The following is a 25,677-nucleotide window of genomic DNA, read 5'->3' on the forward strand; positions in this document are numbered from 1 at the left end:
AAATATGTAGCAAGTAATTTTGGTACAAGTAGAGAAGCCAATTGGAGGGGGCCGAATAAAAAAAATAATAATAAAAAACACAACGCGGAGTCCATTTGCCTATGCCCCTTTTCGCCGTGTCTCCTGGTCGTGGCCAACCTATCTATGCAGTACATACGTGAGAGTAGTGTACAATCTCGTCATTAGAGGATGGAAAACAAAAAAAGGGGAAAAGACAAAAACAAAAAAGATAATGCAGATACGCATCGGAGTGGGCGAGATCAGACCCAAATGCCCGTGCAAAAATACAGGGCGAGTAAGTGTAAATAGCAGAAGGGAGTGTCGCCACTAAACCCCCTTCTCTATGTCCCTCTCTCTTTTTCTCTCTTTCTTTCTCTCTCTCTCTCTTAATACTTTGGGATCTCGTTATTAGCCAGCATCGCCTTAATTTGACGCGCGCGCGTTCCACACCTTATCCACCCTTTTGTCCATCCGTTCGTCCGGCCAATTTTCCCGCCCTGCCAAGTTCATCCATGCTGATGCCGAGAGGAGATTAAAAAAATAAAAATAAAAATAAAAGAGAAACACAAAAATACAAACAATTGATGCTGCTACCGAAACGAGAAAAATGACGACGATGACGATGACGATGTCGATGTCGATGAAAAGCCTCCGGTTTCCTTGCGGTGGTCCTGTATTAAATCCCTTCGCGCCGTCAACAGATGATGCTGACGTTCGTAGAATGCCGCAAGGCCAAATCTATACATGTAACAATAAAAAAAAAGAGAGAGATATCAACGAAGGGTGGGAATAGAGACAATATGAGAGCAATTGAATGCCGTCTATGTATCTGAATCCTCGGTCGGCATCGTCCTAGACTCCATCGTATTCCACGAGTTCTCGAGTTGCGCACTACAAAATGGTCTGTTAGCGATAGCCCCTTATAGAACGATTTACATTATCCCCGCGTGCGTCGAGTTGCTTACCCGGTGCCCTTTACGAGCTTAATGCCCTTTCTCTTAGCAAAGGCCAAGAATCGCTTCTTGGTTCGCTCCCTCTTGAAGTAGGCTAGGACGCAGCCGCGCTTCTCGTCCGAGACGGACACTAGCACCTTTTGGCTGTCTGGTGCGTACTGTATCTCTTTGATCTCTTCTACCGCCAGATCAAAATTGATAGGCTTTTGGTAGAATCCCCACGTCACCTTGGGATGGACGTCTCGCAGCACTTGGTGTTCGAACAAGCCCTTCTCCGGCTTCCAAGTCCAGTATTGGGTTACTTCGGTGCTCGTGGTCAAGTCGTGAGTCTTGATCTGGTATACGCGCCAGTCCATATGCATGATTCGCCCGGCAGAGAAAGAATCCGTCGACGTCCAGCCGCTATATTCGAGGTCGTCTTCTTCAGGCTCTGGCACAGGAGGTGGAGGTGGAGGTGGAAGCGGAGCCAGAGCCAGAGGCGCCGGTTCCAGGCGCTGACGCTTTTGCAAGCGCGGCGTCACAGGCTCCAAGACTTCTTGCGGCTGCTCGGATCCCTTCTGCATGTCTTCAACGCTAGGCTTGTCATCCGGGTCAACCTGTCCAATCGATCGGCGAGCCTTGCGTCTCACCGAACCGGTCAACTCCTGCTTAATCTTCTTGGCTGCCGCCTTTTCCGGATCTTTCTCTCTGAGCTTGTAACCTGAAGGCCGTCCGATGTTGCCGAAGCCGTGCTTTTCTCTCAAAAGCTTTAGGCTGGCATCGTGATACAAGCCGTGGGTCGTCTTAGACAAGTTGAATTTGTCTCCCTGCGCCTCTGCGATGTCATACATCCGTTGCCGTAACCATTCGAGAGGGGTCATATCGAGGTCGAATTTTTTCAGCTCTTCGTGCACGTTTACCAGGCGGAACATCGTGTCGTAGTGGATGAATGTCTTGTAGAACTTGTTCATCATATCCTTGCCCACAAACTGGTACGGGTGCCACTCCCCATCTCTGAGGAAATTAACGACGGACTGGCCTCTGTTAACTTGGCGGTTGGCAAGAAAAACCGTGTGGCGTATAGACTGAGTATCTCTTCTGAGCTGATCCAGCCTCTCTTTCCATTTGTCCAGTTGTGGTTGCATAATGGCTTCCAGCGGCTCCCACTCCGGGTCCCAGTACGGATGGTCCTTATCAATCCGCTCTAGAGGGATGCCGGCATACATCGGAGGCTCGATCATAACTTTTCCATCATCCTGAAGCACCAGCCTCTCACGGGTAATTTCTTGAGCTTTGATAGGCGCTGGCGTTGATCTTTCCGTCGGGGGTACTGAACCCTTAGCGCTTGGCAACGATCTTCGACCAGACGAGGGTTTTGTTTGAACCTCGTTGGAAAGCTCAGGGATAGCTAGAAGAACATCATCAGCAAGACTAACGAAAACAACAACCGAAGGGAAACTTACGCGGTCTACCACTGGGCGAGCGGGCTGTTGCTGGAAGGCTAGGTAGGCTGTGTCGCTGCTTAGGCTTAAGAGGCCTATCCTTTACCCGATTAACTAGATAACTTTCGGGGGTATCTGCATTAGTCTCTGTAGTCACGCCATTTGAGGTCAGGCTGGGTCGGCCGCGGTTGTTGCTACGTAGAGGCATAGACCTGCCATTGAGGGAGTCGGATTCTTCCACGGGATTATGGTAGACGCTGCTTAGAAGGTTACCAGGGTCCGCAGGAGGTTCATCCTCTTCGCGACGACCGCGGCGCCGTGAACCGTTAATGCTAGTCCAACCAGCCGCGCCATTAGCCAGCGGTTGCATATCACGACTGGGCTGACGACGAGTCCCGTTACTGCTCTTAGGTCGCACATTCTCCTTAGATGCCGCATCTTCACGATTGCGAGCAAAGAATAATTCTCGCGCTTGGTCTTCTGCTTTACGCCGAGACGCAAGACGAGCTTCGTTGTCGTCGAATTCGTTGGCCAGTCGCTCCTGCTGCTTTTCATGGTGCTCAATATCGCCTTCGATAGCTTGCAATTCGTCTTGAAGTTGAGACTTTCTGTCGTACAGCTGGATAAGCTGAGCTCTTAGTTGGTCCGCATGGACACGATATTCCTGCTGAATTCTCACATCCTCTTTCTCTCGCGCGCTCTTGGTGATTTCCCGATGATTCTTTTCTGCTTCATCCCAGTCCTCCGAATGTGTTCCGAAAGATTCCTTCTTAGCAGACATGGTGCCGACTTGACGCGCATCCATCCACCCGATCACCAGCAGAACGTTCACTTGCTATGTAACATGTGTTAGCAGATCTAAGAATATTAAGTCGTCAGCGACCTTATGCAATCCGCATGCACCAATAAAATTCTTCGTGTCGTCAGGTGCGAGATAAGACAGAGTATAGAGCGGTAGGAAAGTGCTGTTGGCGATATTGTTGGCGATAATGTGATGATGAATTATAAGTGCAAGGGTGATACAGTGTGATGAAGCATTTAGGGTTCCTTCATCATATTAATTTCCAGTATAAACTGAAACGTAGGTCAATGATGACGAGAGAAGAGAGAAGAGAGAAAAGAGAAGGAAATAACCAAAAAACGATGCGAAGGTAAGGTGCGTATAATATGGTATGGTAATGGGTATAGTAGTTGTGGAGACGCGGATTGCATTGTGATATATAGATGGATAGAATATAATAGACAGGGGTACGATGGGGCAAAGAGTTAAAAGGGAGATGGATAGGTACTTGCCGGTAAAGACGGTACTCTCCTATGACTAGAGCGTATGTCCAATGCTTACAAGGTCGTTGACTAAGTTAATTGACTCATGGAAGAATAAGTATTGTCGCGTTGTGTTGCTTGGCCTCTTCTTGTCTGCGCGTGCTCATGCTCTAAACAACGAGAGAATCGTGTCTGAGAACTGAGAAAATATGGAAACAAATGTAGCGATACCTCAGGTAGGTATTATGCGCAGCTGTGGAAATAGATGGGATAGATGGGTAAAGAGGCCTAGAGGAGAAATGTTTGTCAGACCTAACGTGTAATGTTATTGATGAGTATGAGAGGTAGCGTATGATTATTATTAATTATTATTATTATTATTATTAGCGTGACGTGTAGAGGAAGACGGGTTGTACGAGAGACGAGAGAGGTAACTTAATGTTGGTTACTCAAGGAGTTTTGGTTGCCATCCATGAGGATTTCTATGCAGTTGCTCGGGAAAAATCAACCTACGACAGCTGTCATCGAAATCGTCGAATAGGAGGGGTGGTGGACTAGGTAACCCGGACGAATAGCAGAAGAATATGGAACAATATGTACGTGTATGAGTGTATGAGTGTATGTATACCTGCTATGTATATGTATATGTATATATGTATGTATGTATATATGTAGGGGGGTGTGTAAGATAGGTCAGGTAGGCACACTATCCTATTAATGATGATGTACCTGATGTATGTAATAGGTAAGGATGATAGACGATAGACGATAGACGATGGACGATGGTGGGCTTGAGACGCCAAATAAAGAAAAGGGGGAAAATAATATGCAGGAAGTGAACGTGACTGATATACATACGTGTTTGATGAGATATAATAAAATACTTACCTATAGAAGCACCCGTAAGATGGAGCATTAGATTAGGAAATTATTGATGACCGGCCTCAAAAGTGACTAATCGAATCAATCATCAAAGGCACTTCCGTCTCTGACCTCTGACTCTGTCTCTCTCTTCTTGTATCGTGGATACTTCCCGTTAATACGCTAGGTTAGGAACACTCGCCCTCTTTGCGCTCGCAGTTGGGAAATTATTATTTCTTCTTGAAAAAGGGTCAGCAAGTAACACCAACTCTAGTAGTCTATCCTATTTAGGGATGCAATGTAGATAGACAAGAACAAGAACAAGAACAAGGCTGGTGCAAAAAACACGATAGCACTAGTGCAAGCATACTACTATGTTTAGACACCACGGAAGCAAGGTACCTCGGGTATCTCTAAGGTATCTTGGACGGGGCAGTAGGGGAACAATTAGAGAAATAGTATAAGATAAAAGATAAAGGATAGACAAAAAATAAAAAATAAAAATAAAAATAAAATAAAAAATAAAAAATAAAAAAAGGTTATAGTGGTAGAGTAAAAGAGGAAAGAGGGAATGTAAAAGCGAGTAACTATTCCATTTTACCTACTTTGGGAGTTATACCGACTTGACCGATCAATAATAATAGTGGGCGGTGGATATGGATCGATCGTTAGTACCGAAGAAAAAAAAAAAGGGTGACTGTGTTTAATTAGGAATTCGTGTAGCAGACGAATCGAATAGTCTTATTAGTTACCCGATCCAATCCAATAGTTGCAATAGTTGGAGTTGGGTGCAGTCGATCTCTCCAAGTATGGATCCCGTTTCGACAAGGCCTGTCGATGCGGCTCCCATTTAACAGGGACCCGGCAGTGTAGAAAACTTCTCTGGGTGGAATGACGGAGTTTCTCGGCGGTGGGTGATGTTTTGTTAGTTCGCGATGTTTTCCTCTCCCCTGTCTAAGTCGTCGAGGCGTATCTCTTTCTCTTAGTAGCCGTTTTGCGCTTGCTGCGCCGTGTTGGAACTCGGGGTTTAAATAATGGCGATGACGACGATGTTAGCTTAATGCTGGTCTATGTATGTATGCATGTATGCCGGCCTGCTGATGCGCGTTGGGGAACGCGCCGGGGCGATGGGTCTGGCGATGGGTCTGTAGATGGGGCTTGGCAGGGTTGTGGCCGAGTGTAGCTGGAAGAAGGCAACGAGGAAGAAAATCAACAAGTAGGATGCGCAATCATATAGGAATCATATAGGGAGGCATGGGGGTTATTGGCATATGCTACCCGCTATCCACTATCCACTATCCACTAACACCGATGGCCATATGTAGATGTAAACGCCAAGGTCTCTAATATTTGTTTAGACCGGCTATCTAGGACTCGGGTGTAAGAGAGAGAGAGAGAGTGGTGGGCGTGTGTGTGCAGGCGACTGACTCGAGGGAGGACAAAAAATCCTGAAAGGAGCGCGGAAAGGTTTGATTGGGAATAACTAGAATTAGAAAAAGTGAAAGAGAAAAATAAATAAATGTAGCAGTAAGTTTGCACTCCCTACATTAGAAGGTTTCTTGTCAGGTTGGATGTTGGTAATAGGTTGTGACTCTCGAATACCTACCTACCTAGGTAGGTATAATGTATATCTACCTTGCTATAAGTAGCTAGGTACGTATACATACGGGATATACCTCTTACCTTACTACTACCTGCCCTTACTACCGGTATGTATACGTATACATTGAGGTCATTTATCCCTTATGTAGGTATGGACCGACGTTTTAAACATGAAAGATTCTCGTGATTTTAATCTTCTAATCCTATTCTAGATTACCGTGTTGCAAAACATCGCTAATAAGATAATCCCTTTTAACCGTAGCAAACTTTTTTTTTTAGTAACAGAGAGAACAGGGATGTCATCTGTTGCTTTCTTCTCTGTCTACAATTCTTTCAACATGTTAAGAAAAAAAAAGCTTTCTTTTTTTCGCCTTCTTAGGGAAGTACATTACGTTTATAGGTAAGGGGAAATGCGATAGGCGGCAACGCGCCGACTTATTATTGGTACGGTATTACACTATCTTTTTTTCTCTGACGTTTTAGGTAGAAGCTCACCCATGCATTATTAGCATTATTGGCATTATTAGACTCGGGGCCATGGGTGTGCATAGGGAACCAAGGAACCTTGGAACATTAAACAAACAACCTCCCCACGCGTATGCTATGTATGTATGTACTCGGTCGAGTATATTATCATATGTATATGTATACGCACATCGCAAATCGCATCGCATCGTATCGTATCGCACATCGATGATAGGTAATCCACATCACACATTATACATTATACATTATACATTATACATTATACATTATACATTATACATTATACATTATACATCACACATTACACATTGCACATGTATGGATGCATTGGTACGTATGTACCTATATGCAGGTACCTACATATATAGCTACATGCCTCCATACTACCCTCATATTTATACATACTACATACCATACTACCTTGCCTACCAGCCGAGGTTAAGTTAGGTAGGTTAGGGTATTATACTATACGAGCTATGAGCCACAAGCTACGGAGCTACGTATACGATTCGTATACTGGCTACGATCTGGCGAATAGATTGATGCGTACTATTACGTTGGCAAATTGGTGCCTACCTCCGTGCACTATTATAAGTGACTTTTGACTAAAGAAGCCTTGCTAGCCTACATATAAGACAGGGACTATCGTATCGTCATATCATGTCATCCATCCAAGGCCTCACGTTGGCTTGGTCAAATTGGAGATAGTCAGACCTAGGTTGACTATATATGCATGATTCTTGAAGGGAGGATTAGGAAGGGTTGGAAGGGTTAGAAGGGTTAGAAGGGTTGGGTGAGCACTAGGTATTATGTATTATCGAATTTTGACATGCTTATTGGCGCCTCTTACACAAAGTACGTGCAATCCCGTTGGCACGGAGTACATGCGTCTCGTGGGACAGCACGATATGTTGCAATTGGTAGTTGAGGTAGGACGAAGAAGGAATTTATTAATGCTTCTTCTCTTTTCTCTCTCCTTTTTTTTCCATCTCGTTTTTTGACCTACATAGTATGGGACATAGTATGGGACGTATGGGCTACGGAGATTTTGGGCAAGGGGTGGGTTACTTTTCCATCTTATCATGTTTAATAGACGGTCCAATATTAATACGCCGTCGCGTTATGCACCCGATTGGGGGTGTAGTATACTAAGCCGATTCGTAGCCGGTACATCTAACATCCTCCTCCTATAGTTCGCCAATACAAGTTGGTCGAATGTTAAATTACGCTGGCCATCGCTGTCTAGCCGGTGGCCTCATAACGTTTTGATTACCCGATCATTATAGATACATACATGATATATTTTCTTTTCTATCCCTTTCCCCCCCCTCGGGCTTAGACTTACAAAGCCACAATATCGCATGAAGGAGTAGGTAGGCATCATCCATCCATTCATGCCACACATATATACAATACATATTACACGTATACAATACACGATATGCACCTTTTCATGAGTAGGATTTGGAGCGAGGGAGGATGTGCTCGCTGAGAGTTGCATACATAGAATGATATAAATAGAGGTGTACTATGTAGGTATGTAGGTAGGTAGTCTTACGAGTACCATAGCCATAGCCATAGCCAAAGCCAAAGCCAAAGCCAAAGCTGGCATCATCATCTATTCATTCGGCCATTGCATACTCCGTACTCCCGTATCCGATCTAGGTAATCTATGAGGCTTGGCGTTCTTATTTGTTCTTATTACTACTATATACATGTAGTATGTATAATTTATAATTAGAGGCATTCACCTTCATTTTCAATCTCCAGTAGCCTAACTTATTAGCCCGTTACATACGTGTACAATTTACACACTGATTACTCGATTGGACAGGATTATACTACTACCCCTGCTAGGCCGTGTCAAGGGGATTCCGCTATCCGAGGTTTCACGAACAAGATACGTACAGGTACCTTACATACGGACTCCCGCATATACATGTACTTTGAATAGATTTCTATGATTTCTGTGATTTCCATTCGTAGTATTCAATCCGAGCGATCCAATCTTGAGCATTCTATCAATATGTAATAAAATAAAATATAAAATATAAAATAAAATAAAAAGCATATGATTTTCTCCACTTTCCCATGTCTCATTTTCATCAATATCACCAAGGAAATATAAGATATAAATGATGAAATAAGCAGGCATAACCCAAGTACGGATAGATAGAGATAGGTTTATACCCGACGTCATACGTTCGAAACGTCACAAGTAACAAGTCACAATTCTATCACGAACCATATTATGCAAGCTCTAATCGGCAAGGGAACGAAACCAAGAACCACAACATATGCATGACATGTAGTTGCTGCAAAGTTAATCGATTTCTATACAGCCTTCAGCAATATACAATTCTACAGCCGCCACCTTCTCCTATGCTTCCTATGCAGCTATAACCCCGTTCCGACTTTTACGTCATAAAATACGATCACCAGTAGTTAGGCTTGACGAAGTTAGCGAAGGTCTTAGGCTCCTCGTAGCCGTGGTGATCGTGGCCGTGTCCGTGGCCGTCATCCTGAGGCCCGACATATTCCATCTTGTAGACACTGCCACACTCGGGGCATCGCTCGACGGGTCGCTCGCGGGACATCTATATGCGCATTAGTTAAGCTATTATTAGGATCATATTTACCCATCAAGGAGAACTGTAGTTTTAAATCCGGGCTTCAAATCTAGGAAGACGTACGCCAAGCCAGGTGACAATGTGAGAATCGGCGGGGTAGCCAGTGCAGCCAGCGTACTGCTCGTCACCAGCAGACTTGACTAGGATAGGGTTATCGAGAGTTCCTAAGGTGCACTGTCAGCCCAAAATTATGTCTCTTTTCGTAGTTATCTAGTTAATAGATTTAGTGCAGTCCCATACCTTTTCGCGATGCATCAAGAGGTCGCATATCGAAGATATCCACGCCCTCCATCTTTCCAAGAATTTCCAATCGCTCCAGACCTGTGGACTGGTCGAGATCGGTAGGGACGGTACCGGGGGCGGCACCAGGTCCGAATAGGTCTTCCTCGGACTTGATTTCTATAATTGCATGATGCCCAAGTCAATAAAGCTTCCCCTCCATGCCGAATAGCTCAATTGAGGCTAGATAAGCCGTACCGTTGAAGGTCTTTATCTTCTGACCAACGCTAGCATGAGGCTCGACGTTCTTTGCATCTCCTGAAAGTATATAGTCAGTTATGTTGACGGCGATGGTCGCATCGTACGATGCATGTTCGGGCGCAATTCGGCGAAGGTATTCTTACGGCGGATGGCCGAGACTGCAAAACTTCGTCTGGCAACGGGAGACACAACGGCGCGGCGTGCCACGGCTACGGCAGAGCGTTGCAAAAACATGGCGGCGGCAATTGGAGGTCAAGGGGTAGGTAGTGGGTGGTGGTGGGTGGTGGCGGGTTGAGGTCGGGATCGGTGACGTTTTGTTAATTGTAAAAGGTTGTTTAGAAAAGAGGGATTTGCGAATGGTCTGATTTGAGGACTGCTTCCGAAGCTTGGAATTGTTTGCCCCGGGCGCCCGAAAATGCCAAGGATCCATTCCCATTCTGGAGCTGCTTAGGCGAGGCTAAACCCCACTCTACCTCTTTTGTTGTTTAGTCATCTATGTGATCACATGATTTGATTACTTATATCCATCGTACAGCAGTAGCAGATAAAGTTTCTAGCATACATGTAGGTTAGGTATGTGTAGTACCTGCTACATGAGGAGGTAGTTGGACCTTACTAAGATTTCAGGTCTTATGCTGTCTAAGTCTTTTCCCTCTTTTTCACCTTACAATCTAATTTTCAACATGCCGAAGCCTTGCCGAAGCCTTGTCACATTATATGCCTTAAGTTGGGTACCTAGGTAGGTAAACAATCTGAGCTGTCTCTACATATGCGTATGAGCACATATTCATGCGTAACAAGCCTGAGTTGGTGTGTGCTCATACTTAACCATTGCAGCCTTTCATATGCCATTCATATCCCGACTCAAGTCATATGCCTCTACCAGACCAAGTCTAGACCATCGGGTATCACCGCAGTCTGGAGTCTGGAATCTGGAATTGCATCCTCGGTATCACGTCTATAACAACCCTAATGTTATAAGGCATGTCCATACGAAGACGAGAGACATGCATTTAGTATACTACATACTATACATACTATACATACTATACATACCATACAGGTACATATTAAGGGTCTTCTGACTTTTTATTACTGCCTGATCTCGTCTGCTCGGAACATGGGTATTCAACGTGGCGCACGATACAGATTCTTCATGCGCGTCAGTCCGTAACGGTAATATGCCAAGAGGCATCGTTCTTTAGACTACCTACCTATGTCGGCAAGCTCTAGAAAGCAGCAAAGATATTAACAGCACCATGTTCAGCAAGTGGAATGATTCGTCTACCGCATCGCAAACGGGTATTAAGAATTCACATGCCATCTAAGCCTCCAGCCTATCCCTTATAATCACGGCTTAGACTAACACTCCAGATAATGATCAAAGCAATAACATCCACGTATGTCGCCTTACGATAATTGGCTTATATATGCTTATGTACGATGCAGGCAGCTACAAGTAGCTGCGCCAGCAGATCTAGTCTCTTGCCCGTCTAGGAATCTAACCACGCGAGAGCCCAGGACTCCAGGCTCTAATTCGCTTGAGCCTGTCTATCGTTCCTCAACCTGAAAGCCTCGCAAACTGTAAGTTGTTGCTCCTTAGTCGTGTACTTAAATTCAACATGACCACACTTGCCAGCCCTAGCCTCCTCCTCGGTGACCCATAAGAATGCCTGATGCTCATTAGGATCCAACTTGACATCATGATGTTCCACCTCGGTCAAAAAGGAGTATTTACACATGCATCGGTTACCCCGGTAGGGGATAGGAAGACCTTCGCCGACGAGGGTGATAATGGACTTGGCGCGTAGTCCACTCTCCTCCCATAGCTCGCGCGCCACAGCATGCAACAGAGACTCGTCTTCGTAGTCGCAAGCCCCTCCCGGTATCTCCCACAGCGTCGGGAACGAGTCATGTGCTGCTCTCTGCACAATGAGTAATTTTCCGTCGTCGTTGAAGACGACGGCACCGACAGCTATCGAGTTAAACTCTGGGTGTTCTTGTAGATATGCCTTCAACGGGAACTTGAAGGTGGCCAGCGAGTCTGATGAGGTAAAGGGAGTAGGCGTAGGTGGCGCAACCCCCGAGAATGCTTTCATGTCGCCCATTTGTATTAATATATGGTATGGTATGGTATGGTATGGTATGTATGGTGTGTATAGTTGGATAGAGTAAGCACAATACTGTTATTTTCAAGTTGCCCAGCAGTTAGAGAGGATTCCGCTAGCCCAGAGTCGATGCTAGTTAGAGGTGGGACTACTTGATTATATGGTCTCCGGGAATCGGCCCCAGTCTGGATTAATACCTCTCTATACGTCTCTTCTCCGATCAAGAATAATGATGTTCTTATAGGAGTTTAGGTTGGCCCACTGATAGGAGAGGGAAAGAATGACTTGTCGAAATCGAACTTCAGGCCATTCCTTTATACCTCCCTTCCTTATAAGACGGCTGAGGCTGAATAGGCCAAGGACAAAAACCTGAAGCCCGAATCCATAATAACTAGCACTAGCAAACACGATAAAGCTATTATAATATTCACCCAACCTTTTTAGGCAACTGTTATTCAAAATTGATCTTAATCGTCGATTTGTCGGAAAGGACTCGCTGCTGTCAGCAGGTTCAGGGGGTATTGTGAGTGACAATTGAGAACCTTGCATGCTTCCATTCCTAGATAGACTAGCGTAGTTGCGGTATGCGTATGCGTATGCGTCTGAGTCTGAGTCTGCGTCTGCGTCTGCGTCTGCGTAGCCTTTTTCAATATTAAAAATTCTCGGGGATGTGACAGACGTACCTAAAATGCGGGAGATACTAGGTTAGCAGCCTGACAAGGCAGAGCGGCAGAGTGGCATAGTGGCAGAATAAGTGAATGTGTTAGGTGTTAGCGGATATCAGGGATATCAGGGTGCATTCCCCAACGCCGGAGCTTTACTCGATTCAGCAGATGCTGGATAATAGATATGAAGCTGAGCAGCATGTGTAATAATTAGCCTATCTGCTCCCAGTCTTCTATAAGAACTGTCGTCTTTAGCACTGATGGCAATATGAGCTAAGTTATTGTACCATATAATATTAAAAAGATTTATGGAATGCAGTGCTGCTGAAGAACGCCCATTTTCGCATATTCTATATATACGGCTATAAGCATTATAGGCCGGATACCCCTGAACTTTTCTCATAGACTTCTTGAAGCTTACTGATGTAGTACCACGCCACCATAAACGAGTAATACCTATCTAGGTAAGTTGTGCATAAGGCCGTAATAAAATATCTAATGCCATAAGCCTAGAAGGCAACAGCATATACGCGCTCAGCTAAGAGTAGTCCCAACCAACCAAGTTGACGAGAAGCTGGGATACTGCTCAGGATACAACACTGCTGCACTACTATACAGATAAATATGTGCTTCTAACATACCGAAGCAGGCAATTATAATTAGAAGGGAGTGGCAAGTTTATTCTAGTAGTATTCCTCACTAAGACGTAGAGAAGATGAGAAAGAGGGATTGATAAGATATATAAAGAAGTCCTGGGGGGCTAACCAGAATGGAATGCTATTGGGAATAAATAACACCGCCAAAGGTAAAGACGATGAGAGGCTATCCGTTGGTTGCGTGAGCATTTCGTAGTAATTTGCAAGGTTAGCCTGTCAGTTTTGGAATAAATATTGGCTTACCCTATATCTACCAAAGTTTATCCACGATATAAGCGGTGGCGTATACAGGAGTAGAGAAGGCGATACAAGGATATATAATAGAGTGATCCGACGGCGATAGGAGGGCATGCAAAACGTTGCGCAACGGCTAGTTATGACCTTCGGCCCGGTCTACATTATTATCGTCTGCAGTCCGCGCACGGAAAAAGAGAAAGACCAATGAAGAATGAACCGGGAGACCTGCAAGGCCGCGTTCGGGGAGGAGATATAGTGTATTAACCTAGTAGGGGATCGTATCGGTGGTTTTACAGCGATCGCAGCGCAGCGTAGGAAGCGGGCTGGCTCTGCCTGTCGCCTGTCTGAGACAAGGTGAATATTGCTGAGACAAACGGGACAAACGGGCCAAGCCACGGCGTCGAACACGTGTGACAGGTCAAGCATTGGCATTACGGTAAGCCTGGATAAGTCGGCGAACGATGTTTATATGTATGATATATATGAAAATACAGAAAATACAAAAAAAAAAAAAAAAGAGTTTATTATAAGGAGAAACGATCGACTTAAACACTTTTCTATCTTCACATTGAAATCATTGACTTATCTATTTATCCCGAAGAGCATTTTGAGAACATGATACAGGAGAAGGGTTACAGAAAAAGAGCAATCGGACTAACGTAAAATGGATAAAAATTACCGTATTCATAATTCAAGTCCTTGGCAACTCCTCATGGCTTATGCTACCCCCTTGGCTTTTACCTACCCAGGTACACTAGGTAGCTTACAGTATAATAGGTACCTAGGTAGGTAGGTAGGCTACTGAGACGGCGTAGAGTTTCTATTTGATTTCATGCATAGACGAAACCCGGGGCTTTGGTCTAATAGCAGCCTTTGACTATACATAGGTAGGTATACACACCCTACATCGTCGATCGTCGACGAACTCGTTAGACTTTGAGCACACGCCACCAGACGCGTCTCTTCATGCATGGGTACATACATACATACATACGAATCAAGGCTTGATTCGCAATGTTCTATGAATAAACAAATAACACCTTCTCTTCAGCCCTACACCGAGGGAAGATCCCTTCAGGATTACCTACATAAGGTAGGTAGGCAGGTAACCTATGTAGGTAGGTAGGTAGTCGAATAGAACGCTGAAACGCCCCCTGCTAATAAAACAGACACAGCTCCAACATGGCCAAGGTGGTTCGACCTCACTTATTGGCCCATATCCATACCCATATCCATATCCATACCCATACTCATACCCATACTCAGAGCCGCGAGCCGCAAGCCGCAAAACACCCACGCCGTAGCCCCTGCGCTATGCTATTTGAGGATCTCGGCACTAAGAACAGCTTACCTTCCTACCTTCCAAGCAAGCCGGGGTCTTCGGTGCTGGCGATATTCTCCAATTGAACTTCACCGTCGATTCTTGTGACCTTCATCTCATTCTCTTAGTCTGCCTTGTTGTTTTTTTCCCCCTTCATTACGGCATTGCATTTCCCGTCCCTTTCTTGGTGTCCGACCGGTCGGCTCTTGGTAGCATTCTCTTGCATTTTCCTGTATTTTTTTTTCCTTTCTTTCTTTACATATTAATACCGATTTCCCGGGTCCGCCGACTGGTTTCGCGCTCGTTTGTTACCATTTTTTTTTCTCCCGTGTGCCGTTCTTTGCCTTATTCGGATACCCTCGAAGGATTCGCTCATTTGCTCATTCGCCTGTTCTACTCGTATAAGCAGAACAGAACATATACAGGCGCAGGTTGACAAGTAGCTGCTGAGCCGACGACCACCAGTCGGATTTTGACAAGTTCAAAAAGGCGAAGTTTAGAAAAAACCTCGCCAGGTCTCTTTCGTGTTTTTTTTTTTTTTAAAAAAAAAAAAAAGCTGTGGTCGTTTCATGCTGAGAACTCGCGTGTAATATCTGATTGTGCTAGAGATGGCAGCTCGGCTCTTCCTCCTCCTTGACTTAATTGTAGGAGCTTATTGCCAAGCATCTACTATTGAACGCCGCAGTAGCCGTTATGTCAAGCTACCTGTCATACATTCTACGAATAAAGATGTATTCGCTGACTTTGGGGATAAGCGGGCTATAACTACTGTACCCCTAGCCAACAGATCAGATGTAGCATACTACGCCTCACGTTTGTAACCCCTCGTTCGCCTTTACGTGCTGTTTCTCTTGCTAAGTTGTTATTCAAGTGGACATCGGCACGCCGCCGCAGCAAGTCTATGTCCAACTAGATACCGGCTCGTTCGAGCTCTGGGTAAATCCCGATTGTTCCGATCTTGCAGGCTCTGCGGATGTTAGATTTTGCCAGGCAGTAGGCCATTATAACTCGTCGTCTTCGTCTACCGCAACTCAGCTAGCCGGCACGAAGACGCTGCGGTATGGCATCGGCGCCGCTAATATCCAATATTTCTCGGATGACATTGGCCTCACAGGCACGGGTGAGTTGCTCGTTCGGGTATATCGTATCATAATGAGGCCCGTAAAACTGATTTTGGACCAGATGCGAAACTGAAGGGGATCCAGTTCGGAGTTGCCACGGAGACTGATGACGAGTTTGCCGGCATTCTGGGAATAGGTCACGGAATAAACGTCACCACGCGTTACAAGAACTTCGTAGACGAGTTAGCGGACCAAGGGGTAACAGATACCAAGGCGTTCAGCCTAGCTCTCGGCGGCAAGGAGGAGCAAGAAGGAGTCATCATCTTCGGCGGGATAGACACGGGCAAGTTTGCGGGTACTCTGCAGACCTTGCCTATCGTTCCCGCGGCAGAATCTCCGGACAAAGTGCCAAGGTACTGGGTCAACATGACCTCCCTAAGCCTAACGCCCCCGAGCGGCGCGAAGAAGGAATACGTGAACAACACCATGGCTGTTTTCCTAGACAGCGGTGCCACTCTCACCCTCCTACCAACGACGCTGGCAAACAGCATCGCGGCAGACTTCGGCGCCGAGGCTACGAATGCCAACGGTCTCTACCCCGTCGACTGCGCCCTCAACGACCTGCCGGGCACTCTGAACTTTGCCTTTGGCGGTGTTACGATAAAGGTGCCCTATAACGAGGTCGTCAGGGAGATCCAGAACGCCTTCACCACGCAATGTTACCTGGGTATCATGCCGAGCGACGACTTCATCCTCCTCGGCGACACCATGCTCCGCTCTGCTTACGGTGAGTCTCATAACAAATACGAAGAGCGGTCGTCTTATATTAGTAGGTTAAAAAATGTATATATATATATACTAACTGTTCATCCAGCCGTTTTCGACCAGACAAACAACGCCATTCACCTAGCTCAATACGTGAACTGTGGCACGAACGAGATAGAGATCACGAAGGAGACGGACATGTCCACTGTTAAAGGCGACTGCGACTTACCAACTTCCAAAACTTCTTCCTCCTCGTCATCGCCATCGCCATCCGCTTCTTCCTCGGCCCCGTCGAAAACGACCGGCAGCACGACAAAACCGTCTGGACTTAGTTCTCCTGGCGCAAGCACGACCGCGCAGGTGGGCGACTCGGCAACAACAACAACGACGACGACGACAACAACAACAGATTCGTCAAGTTCCCGCAGTCGAGTCGAGTGGTGTCTGGGGTTGGTTGCGGTTGGATTCTGGGCAGCCGTGGCCCTGTGAGATTCGGTTGTCGAGTAACGATGGCCTTTGCTTTTGAGATTTTAGCATTTGAGCGTATCTTAGCGGGATATAAAGCATCTAACCTAGAACATACTTGAGTCCGGGTATATACTAGCAATCAGACTACTTGCGTTGTTTTACTATTACTATTGATTTGTTCTTCGTGTTGTTGCTGCTTGATTCTCCTCACCGTCTATATAATGTCTGTATATAATGTCTAGTTATAGGGTATCGTGAACCCCCCAGATACATCTATCTATATTTGTAGTAGTTAACGTATATCTAATGCGTCCAGCAACGTTGGACTATTCATCTATCTCCATAGCCCCTTTCCTTGGCTTGGACCATACAGCCCGGAGGGGATGCATCTATGGGGAACATTATTCGGCAAAACATGCTTCATCCGCCAAGTGTCTCTCATCTGCTCTGGCAACAGACGGATAGTTGATATGGAATAAGCAAAAATAATGCCTAAGGTAGGTAGTCTCCATCTATCACGGATGCTTGTTAATAGCTTCTACAGAATAATTTCGCTTCAACTTAACTTCGGCTTTGAAATTTCCGCCGACGTTGCTTCGGCCCTCTCACCGCGGTGACGAATCTCGGTTCCACGCCGTCGCACGTCGTTACGTTACCCGACATCGTGTCGTGCGTATGTACGTCGTGCCGTGTTACTCTACGCGTCGCCCCTGACAAGGGCGCGGAGATCTTCTCGAATACCTACGTTGCACTTATACTTGCTGATTCTTATACTTTGGCCCTGAGTACCGTCCGAGTGTCACGAAATCTCTCGTCTCTTTCTGCGTGGATAATTCGAAGGAGGTGGACTTGACGGTTAATGCAGTTGAAGATGGGCAACGGTCGTTAAATTGGCCGTGTTAAATGGCCTAGATTTGTTCATGGAGGTATATTACCATACGTACATTAATGCAGAAATATGTGGTATCTTTTCAATAATAAAATACAGGAATAGCCAGAAATAGCCAGAAACAGCCAGAAACAGCCAGATATCACGCCCGCGTATGTTAGTATCATCATATATGTAAGAAACTATGAGCTCTCCAGCCCCTCAGTCCCTCGGTCCCTCAGTCCCTCAGTTTCCCCTTTCCCACCGTCCCTTGAGTGGCCACAAGTCCTCGAAGACCTCTGCTATGACGTCTCGCACCCGGCCGACCTGCTCCTCGCTCTCGGTCATAACGTCGTCGTTGAGACACCATTGGCCGTACTCCTTGCCTCTGCGGATGTTGCGGTCTAGCAATTCCGCTTCTGCCTGCTCCGCATCTTTCACCATGACGAACTTCATCGCGTCCGTGTCGACGATGGTATGCTGGTACTTCTTGAGCGCCTTGATAACCATGTTGCGCTCGTGCGGCTTTGTAGCCTTGGGGGGCAGTAAGGGTTCTAGTCCTCGCGGCTGCGACGCCAGTAGAAACTTGATCAGGCAGTCGCCACATTCTGGTCGCTGATACGAGAGGCGTGAGAAGATGTTGGACGCCGTAAAGTCGGGGTTTGGCGAGGTCGAATCTGAGAGCGATGACGCGAACGAGTCCCCCAAACACTTGTCGAGACTGAAATCGCTGCATTTAACATTACGAATCGTCTCAGGTCCGTCAAGAGACGTCCACAATACGTTTACGTTTGCCTGAGGCGGCTGAAGCCCTGCCTTCTGGAGGATCTGCGGAAGCTTGTAGTACATCCTCTCCCTTATTGGACTTTGCGCCGCAGGCTTGGATGCGTCGTTAGTCGAGAGCTGACGCCATCCCGGCTCGACAACCTCCATTATATGCTGGCGTTCCGTCCAATCGAGGTATCCGTCCGAGTTCTTGTCCGAGCGAGAAACAATGAAGGACCAAAGCAAAGCTTCCCTGAACCTCTCGATGGTATAGTGGAAGCTGGCGTACCAAGGGTATATTTGGAATCGTGACTCGCCGCGAAATCGCTCGCATGCGCCCCTTGCTGATGGCTGAGGAAAAGAGGCCATCGCCTCCTTCATCACCCTTCTCGAGACCGAGTGTCCGAAATGGGCCTGGACGTGACGGTTACGTTCACCAAATCGATGGTTGAGGAGGTACGACGTATAATAGACGAATGGCTTTTCGCCGAATGATGGTATCTGGCCTTTACCTCCGAGGTGCTTGACGTTATATTGATCGCTCTTGAAGCCCATAGTCGGGCCGAACAGAGGTGAGTAGAAGTCGGAGGCGGCATGAGGCATCCCTAGGAACATGTCGTCGGATAACGCAAAAAGCTGGTCTGTCGAGGATGGAGTCATGTAAATTTGGGATTCGATCGAGAGGGAGTTGAAGGTGGGAAGACACTCCTTCTCTGTCTCGCGAAAAAAGGACTCGTGACTAAGAACCTGTACGTGCTGGTTGGTCTCGTCGTCGTCTTTAAGCCAGGTCGGTCTCTGAGGGCGCATCTCTGTGCCGTCCTTTTGATATGACCCGCCGACCGAGTTGACGAGAAGCTGGATCTTGTTCACGAACCCCTTGGCATAGACATCGAGGCTACGGAGCGAGTATCTCAACTCGTCCCAGTCGCGGTATCGGTTGATGCTGTGTTGCGATATCCACTTTCCGTCTCGGTCGTTAAGGGGCGACTCTAGCTCGTAGCTATGCCGAATATTCTTGAAGGCCTCGTCGGACCCGTTAACCCAGTTATAGACGAAGTCGATCTTCGGCTCGTCCAGTGGGCCATGCTTCTCAGCGTCGAAGTGCCCAGCCGAAAGCCACTCATCTTCCCAACCATCCAGGGTAACATCCCGGACAGCTTCTTCGAACGATATACGGATGACATCGGGTAGCACTTGATGAAGCGTGTGCTCCTCTTTCACCGGCCGAGACGTGGATGCTGTGCTCTCTGTACTATCTTGAGATGTCATGACAGCACCGCCGCCAACCCATTGCGACGCCTTGCTATCCAGGGTAGCATGTCGCATCAACCGGAAGGCAGTATAGCTCTGCCCTTCTGAGTGAACGGTCTTCCATTTATCCACCACCGCCCATATGAATCCCAGGAAGCAAGCCAGAGATATTATCCTCCGCATGCGCCGTGATGTGAATGTACCCTGTTCTATAGGAGAATTCGGGATATTTATGAAAAGTCGCGGTAGTATTCTTGGCGACAACATTGTTTTGGAGTGGTCGATAGGACTTTGGCTCCGGCTGGGGATAGACAAGACCGCTCCAGCCCGTACCATCCTGAGATGTTGCTGCTTTCCTTTCTGCTTTGTAGTCTTAACCTCCGCTAATATTCACTGCTGGGTTTGCCCGAATCCCGACAGATAGTAGAACTTGCCCCTTCGAGTATCTAGGACGTCCCTCGGAGAAACTCCCTGACTGGTATGTAGTTGCAGAAACAAAAGAGTGGAATCACATGAGTTTGTCGTAACGTAACGATCGTGAATTGCGTGCTGTTTCTCACATGCTCGATCTCGGCAACTACAGGGGACGTCACCTTGCGAAAGCCTATCTCGACGTTAAAGAGTCATGCCCGTTGTCAGCTCGGAGGATATGGTCTCACGATGGTCGCGTCTCTCGGTGAGATAGATGAGGGAAGAGCTCTCATAAGCAGGTAAAGAAGCGCAAGGAGCGAAACTGTATAGGAAACGGATCGACAGCACACGACATATTTCCTACTCCAAGCAACTAGCAGCAACTAACCATTGCCATATCCACACCATCAAAATCTCAGAGACGGCAAATCATATTAGAAAGGACCTAGTTGTTGGGACCTGAGCGTTGTAACTTGCAAGGTCCACGGTAGCAGAGAGGGGCCGAGATGCATTACGAAGATCTCAACTTCTGGGATATAGAAAACGGCCTTCCAGTCCAGGTTTCCAGAACTGCCAAGCTAATAGGCCGAGGAGCGATTTCCCCCACGTCATGAGAGTAACGATAAGGGGGGGCCACATGGGATCCACGGTAGTGACTAGGTCGGGTTCTTGAGCGTCTAATAGTAAAGATGAGCTCGTCAGTCACAAGCCTGAGCGTATAATTGCCGTAATCAGTCTATACATAATCCGTACACAGGTCTATACATACCATACACAGTAGTCACGGCATCTAGGAGACACGCGAGATGCGAGATGCTACGTAGTAGTACCATGCAGTGACGCCTATACCGATTTCTGCGTCACTTAGCACGACCTACAGCGAGCTGCTCTCGAGTCTAGCCCTGGACTTCACCTGCTATGTAAGCTCGGCCAGTCTGATGCGATATCAAGGGCCTCATCCATTATCTCCTTCTCTTCTAAGGAAGTGCACACGTGCCACACGAGACCTCGTTTGTTTGAAGTCGCGTGCGGCGATACCCCCTTCGAAAGACCTTCCAAATGGGGCTATTATGTATTTCGATGGAGACTATCTGTTGGTCGAATGCAAGTCTACGACCAGAGGCTAGGTTTATTATAGAAGTGATCAGCTCGGAATAGCTGAGAGACGAGGGTTCGAATATCAAAGAAGATAGTCCGGATAGACTCACTAAAAACTCGCCAAACTCACCAACTTGAATGTTGCAACAGCAGGGCAATATCTTGGCGTGCATTGCAGGAACTCTTGGCGAAATGCGATGCTAAGCCTTTTCAGAGGCTCGACTTGTAGATCCGGCACTTGTGCTGCTCTCTATTGGAGGCTTTCTGTCTTGGCAGAATCTTAATCCTTAAAGATCGACTTGGCTTCCTACCAGTTAAGCGGCTCGTCATTTTGATGGCGTCGAGAAAGGGTCTCCTATCTTGATGGTCTCCTATCTTTGTAGCCCTCTGGCTCGAACCCCGTGCGACGTTTCCTTCGACATGGTCGAATGACGGAAGGATGCGGGATCTGGCATTCGATTCCTTCGGATGGGTAGATGGACCGTATCTCCTCTCCTAAATCCTAAATCTTATTCCGTAGTTTTCCAATGATTTTACTGAATGCCTTGTGTTGTCTGATTTTATGTGCTATGAGTTGTTCTTGACAGCTGCTCTTAACAGTTGCTCCTAACAGTTGTTCTTAATATCCCAACTACATATCAGACGCATGCCGAAGAATCCACTGCGGAAATGCGTCAGTATAGGTAGTGATTGATATTGCAATCTTACTTACCTTGTTGTTCCTCTCAACTCTCATCAAACAGCCCTGGACGTGGTGGACCAGGTCATCTCGTGGCAGATTCTTGGCTTATACAACTAGTTTGTATACCCTACCTACGCAGGCAGCCTATCAAGAGCCAGACCGTCTTAAAGTAGGAAGAGAAGTTCAACGTTTCCCGATAGGCGATAGGAAGTGAATTCGCTAAAAGGAGGGACAGTGACACTCTCGGCGTGGTTGCGATATCAAAATTCATAGGTCGGCAGCAAGTGAATTGTCGGTTGAGTAACGCCAACCATGCATCTCCCCGGGCACTCGACTAGAGAGGATGAAGAGGCCCTTCTCCCTCAAATGCCGTCAGATGAAGCGGATCGCACGAGGTGGTCATCTAGATGGAGAAAGAGTCTTCGTCCGATTTCGTTCAGGGCAGCCCTTTGGCAATGCCTCGCCTTTATGAGGCCAAGCTTTCTAGCCAAGCGATCGTCAGTCGAAGAATCAGAGAAGTCAAATGCCGCGTCAAAAAAGCCGCACTCGACGGAATATCTTGATGGTGTTCGCGGCGTCGCTTCTCTGATCGTTTTTATTCTTCACTGGACTCACGTTCCATACCCGTCTATTAACTCTGGATGGGGATACAAAAATAACACGTCGTTATGGTTGTTGCCGTTCGTTCGGATCATCTACTCTGGCGCCGCTATGGTATCGGTATTTTTCGTCGTCTCCGGTTTTGTGCTTTCCCACCGATTCATCCAACGGATGCACCGCCAGGAGTATCCCGAGTTGTTCTCCGGACTGACCTCGCTTACCTTTCGCCGGGCTATTCGCCTATTCCTCCCAGCCTTCGCGTCTAGCACGATGGCTTTCATATGTGCCTACCTCGGTATGATAGACATCCCTAAGAAAGTAGATGGGAAACCGTTCGAGCATGGCCTAACGTCGTATCTCGAATACCTCGACATGGAGTCCAATCCGTGGGAGTGGACGCCAGACTTCTCTGGGTTCTATAATCCTCAACTATGGTCTATTGCTGTCGAGTTCAGGGGCTCGATGGTCGTCTTTCTACTCATCGTCGGGCTTGCAAAGACCCGGACTGCCGTTCGACTTATTGTCGAAAGCCTGCTTATGATCCATTGCTTCGGCCATAAGCGCTGGGATCTCGCTCTGTTCATCTCAGGGATGTCTCTAGCAGAAATGGAAGTGCTGCTGAGGAAGCCTAAGAATCCATCAGCGAGGAAGTTAGTAAATGGACTCCTTGTACTGACTATGATACTTGGTCTTTTCCTTTGCGGCTATCCTCGAGACCACAACACCCAAACTCCCGGCTACGTCTGGTCGAAATATGTTTGGCCCTTCGGTGCATACCGCCGTCGCTTTTGGTTAGCAATCGGTGCCATGCTACTCGTCGGCCCAATGGCGTTCTTACCGTCTGTCCAATCCGTGTTCCTTACTCGACCAGCTCGATATCTTGGACGGATAAGCTATGCGCTCTATCTTGTTCACGGGCTTGGCAACCGAACAATTGGTAAATGGCTGCTTGACATCTGCTGGGCATATATTGGAAAGGAAGGGCTCTGGCCTTACGCCATAAGCTTTATTATCTCTACCTTGCTGTACTTCCCCGTCGTGATATGGGGCTCTGATGTGTTCTGGAGAGGAGTTGATGTGCCTTCAACAAATTTTGCAAGATGGTTCGAAAAGAAATGTGCTGCGCCAGTGGGTGCGAGGTAAGGGAATTTGCAAATGGATGTATATAAGCAACCGAGTATAAATAGAACAGAACTTGACGTTTCCAACCGTCTCCTTACCCATGCAAGGAGACTGTGACTGCCAAATATCTTGATAATTGATTATATATCAGGTTATATTATTCATATTTCACACATCCCATCAATGTAAACAAGCCAACGTGCTAAAGCCGTCAGTCCATCTCAGACCACCCATAATAGCTATCATACAAGCCAGCGCAACCACAACACTAACACCTCCATATACATACGCATGCCGTCTCCGCAAGGCCGTCAGCTCGGCTACCCACGTAGACACGGTAGTCAAGCAGCCGCAAAACCCATCTTCAATACCTTGCAATACTTGGCAGCCGATGACACCGCCAAGGGGAACGTGCGCGAGGTCCCACGCCATGCCAAGGACCGCTGTGCCGAATATGTTGACGGAGAAAGTCCCGAGCGGGAACGAAGGGAAATACCCGTTGAGGTAGAGAGAAGCGTAGAACCGCCCCAGACACCCCAGCGGCGCGAACACCAGGGAAAAGGTTACTCGACCGCGCCATGTTTCTGCTGCTCCGGGACTGCTGAATCGGTCTGGCGGGAGCGCAGAGAGGAGGATGGCCCCGATCCAGCAACCCCATGCGAGGAAGACGGCGAATCGGTCGAGGAATTTGCGGGTGAAGTTGAAGGGAAGTGAAGGTGTGATCGGCTCTAAGGCTAACGCGAGCTGAGCGCCGATGAAGAAGCCTGATATTGATAAAGAAATAGTAGTAATGACGACGGCGAGGAGGGCCATAAATGAGTAACCACCACTCCGAGGAGTAGTTATCGACCCTGCGTCTGGTGCGAGAAGGTCATTAGATAGAGCGAGGAAGATATCTCGGATAAACGAGGAGAAGGATGTGAAGGAGCCGCAAAACCCAGTAGCAAGACCGATATAAAGCGGTATAGTTTTCTTGGTAGCCATATGGGCCTTCTTTGCAGCAGCGAGGTCTACAGCTACCCTATCCGAGCTAGATCCGCCCGTCTCCTCGTCGACGCCGTTTTGTTTCGCCCGCAGGAGCTGTAGCTCGTAGGTCGGAGTGCCCCATTCGAAGCGGAAGAGCATGCGGTCTTCAGCCAGAAAGCCTAGGATGAGACTACCTGCAAAGTTGGGCCATACGGAGCTGAAAGCTACGGGATCCCCGGCGTAAAATGTCAGGGCTTGGAGTCCTACTCGAGCGAGAGTGCCGAGTAGCGCGAAGAGGATGAGATACGAGATGGTGTAGATCTCGGTTGCTAATCTCGACACCTCTTCTAACTTTGGTTTCTCGGTTTCTGCCTCTTCACCTCTCCTCCGCCGAGCTTCTTGGTGGCTTGAATATTCACGCTCAAGAGCCCTCCCCTCTTCAAGAGAAGGGGTAGAACGCAAGCGATGCTCATCTCGATTCGGAATGGGTGCTATCTCCTCTAACTCGGGTACATTTGCATACGAATCCGGGATATCGTAGTTGGATTGCGATGTAGATGAACGACGCCGTTGTACCCGAGCTTGCAGCCGCTCCTGCTCCCTGACGTCCATCTCACCGTCCCGTCTCGTGACAATATTTCATAGGTTTCGAGAAATGAATATGGATTAAGAATTAAATATATCCTTCAGGTTCACAGTGGAAATACGACATTGCTGAAATCTGAGGTTTTGAGTTATGATATTTTGAGAATATTCTCCTCTTGGCACGAATTTCCGGTCATTAATGTTCTTGTAATTTTAATGTTCTTGCAATTTTAATGTTCTTGCAATTAGACCACCATATGAGAACCGTGTTGGACGGCAAGGCTTGGGTTAATGTACGTTATTGAAATCATTCCGTAATCTGAACGCGTTCCAACGTTGCTTGGGTACGGAA

At 47.1% G+C, this 25,677-nt stretch overlaps 8 protein-coding genes across 8 annotated transcripts; 3 read left to right on the forward strand and 5 right to left on the reverse strand.

Annotated features, from left to right (window-relative positions):
- Nucleotides 1–821: 821 nt before the first annotated feature.
- Nucleotides 822–3,155, reverse strand: F4813DRAFT_392547 (uncharacterized protein; the record flags this gene model as incomplete). Its single annotated transcript, XM_049247296.1, has 3 exons — nucleotides 822–891; nucleotides 966–2,340; nucleotides 2,396–3,155. The coding sequence occupies 3 exons, from the start codon at nucleotides 3,153–3,155 to the stop codon at nucleotides 822–824; spliced, it is 2,205 nt and encodes a 734-aa protein (XP_049096517.1).
- A 3,586-nt stretch (nucleotides 3,156–6,741) lies between these two features.
- On the forward strand, nucleotides 6,742–7,216 carry F4813DRAFT_203995 (uncharacterized protein). The gene has a single exon (XM_049239583.1). The coding sequence runs from the start codon at nucleotides 6,794–6,796 to the stop codon at nucleotides 7,031–7,033; it is 240 nt and encodes a 79-aa protein (XP_049096518.1). The 5' UTR covers nucleotides 6,742–6,793; the 3' UTR covers nucleotides 7,034–7,216.
- A 1,468-nt stretch (nucleotides 7,217–8,684) lies between these two features.
- F4813DRAFT_370318 (COX5B-domain-containing protein) lies at nucleotides 8,685–10,077 on the reverse strand. Its single transcript, XM_049244516.1, has 5 exons — nucleotides 9,840–10,077; nucleotides 9,694–9,753; nucleotides 9,457–9,615; nucleotides 9,280–9,380; nucleotides 8,685–9,183 (listed from the first exon to the last, which is right to left on the reverse strand). The coding sequence occupies exons 1-5, from the start codon at nucleotides 9,928–9,930 to the stop codon at nucleotides 9,022–9,024; spliced, it is 573 nt and encodes a 190-aa protein (XP_049096519.1). The 5' UTR covers nucleotides 9,931–10,077; the 3' UTR covers nucleotides 8,685–9,021.
- Nucleotides 10,078–10,670: 593 nt separating this feature from the next.
- F4813DRAFT_370321 (NUDIX hydrolase domain-like protein) lies at nucleotides 10,671–12,391 on the reverse strand. Its single transcript, XM_049244517.1, has one exon. It carries the CDS (start codon nucleotides 11,802–11,804, stop codon nucleotides 11,229–11,231), a length of 576 nt encoding a protein of 191 aa, XP_049096520.1. The 5' UTR covers nucleotides 11,805–12,391; the 3' UTR covers nucleotides 10,671–11,228.
- A 2,821-nt stretch (nucleotides 12,392–15,212) lies between these two features.
- F4813DRAFT_370326 (acid protease) lies at nucleotides 15,213–17,256 on the forward strand. The gene is made up of 4 exons (XM_049244518.1): nucleotides 15,213–15,496; nucleotides 15,555–15,803; nucleotides 15,866–16,531; nucleotides 16,619–17,256. The coding sequence occupies exons 1-4, from the start codon at nucleotides 15,292–15,294 to the stop codon at nucleotides 16,996–16,998; spliced, it is 1,500 nt and encodes a 499-aa protein (XP_049096521.1). The 5' UTR covers nucleotides 15,213–15,291; the 3' UTR covers nucleotides 16,999–17,256.
- Nucleotides 17,257–18,091: 835 nt separating this feature from the next.
- F4813DRAFT_382581 (uncharacterized protein) lies at nucleotides 18,092–19,879 on the reverse strand (the record flags this gene model as incomplete). Its single annotated transcript, XM_049245825.1, has 1 exon — nucleotides 18,092–19,879. One exon carries the CDS (start codon nucleotides 19,877–19,879, stop codon nucleotides 18,092–18,094), a length of 1,788 nt encoding a protein of 595 aa, XP_049096522.1.
- Nucleotides 19,880–21,761: 1,882 nt separating this feature from the next.
- On the forward strand, nucleotides 21,762–23,872 carry F4813DRAFT_370332 (acyltransferase family-domain-containing protein). The gene is made up of 2 exons (XM_049244519.1): nucleotides 21,762–22,221; nucleotides 22,288–23,872. Exon 2 carries the CDS (start codon nucleotides 22,365–22,367, stop codon nucleotides 23,793–23,795), a length of 1,431 nt encoding a protein of 476 aa, XP_049096523.1. The 5' UTR covers nucleotides 21,762–22,221; nucleotides 22,288–22,364; the 3' UTR covers nucleotides 23,796–23,872.
- F4813DRAFT_370335 (CrcB-like protein-domain-containing protein) lies at nucleotides 23,873–25,574 on the reverse strand. The gene has a single exon (XM_049244520.1). The coding sequence runs from the start codon at nucleotides 25,350–25,352 to the stop codon at nucleotides 23,955–23,957; it is 1,398 nt and encodes a 465-aa protein (XP_049096524.1). The 5' UTR covers nucleotides 25,353–25,574; the 3' UTR covers nucleotides 23,873–23,954.
- Between the last annotated feature and the right edge of the window lie 103 nt (nucleotides 25,575–25,677).

This window comes from Daldinia decipiens (genome assembly GCF_022478715.1).
Source record: "Daldinia decipiens strain CBS 113046 unplaced genomic scaffold F4813scaffold_36, whole genome shotgun sequence".
Lineage (NCBI taxonomy): Eukaryota > Fungi > Ascomycota > Sordariomycetes > Xylariales > Hypoxylaceae > Daldinia > Daldinia decipiens.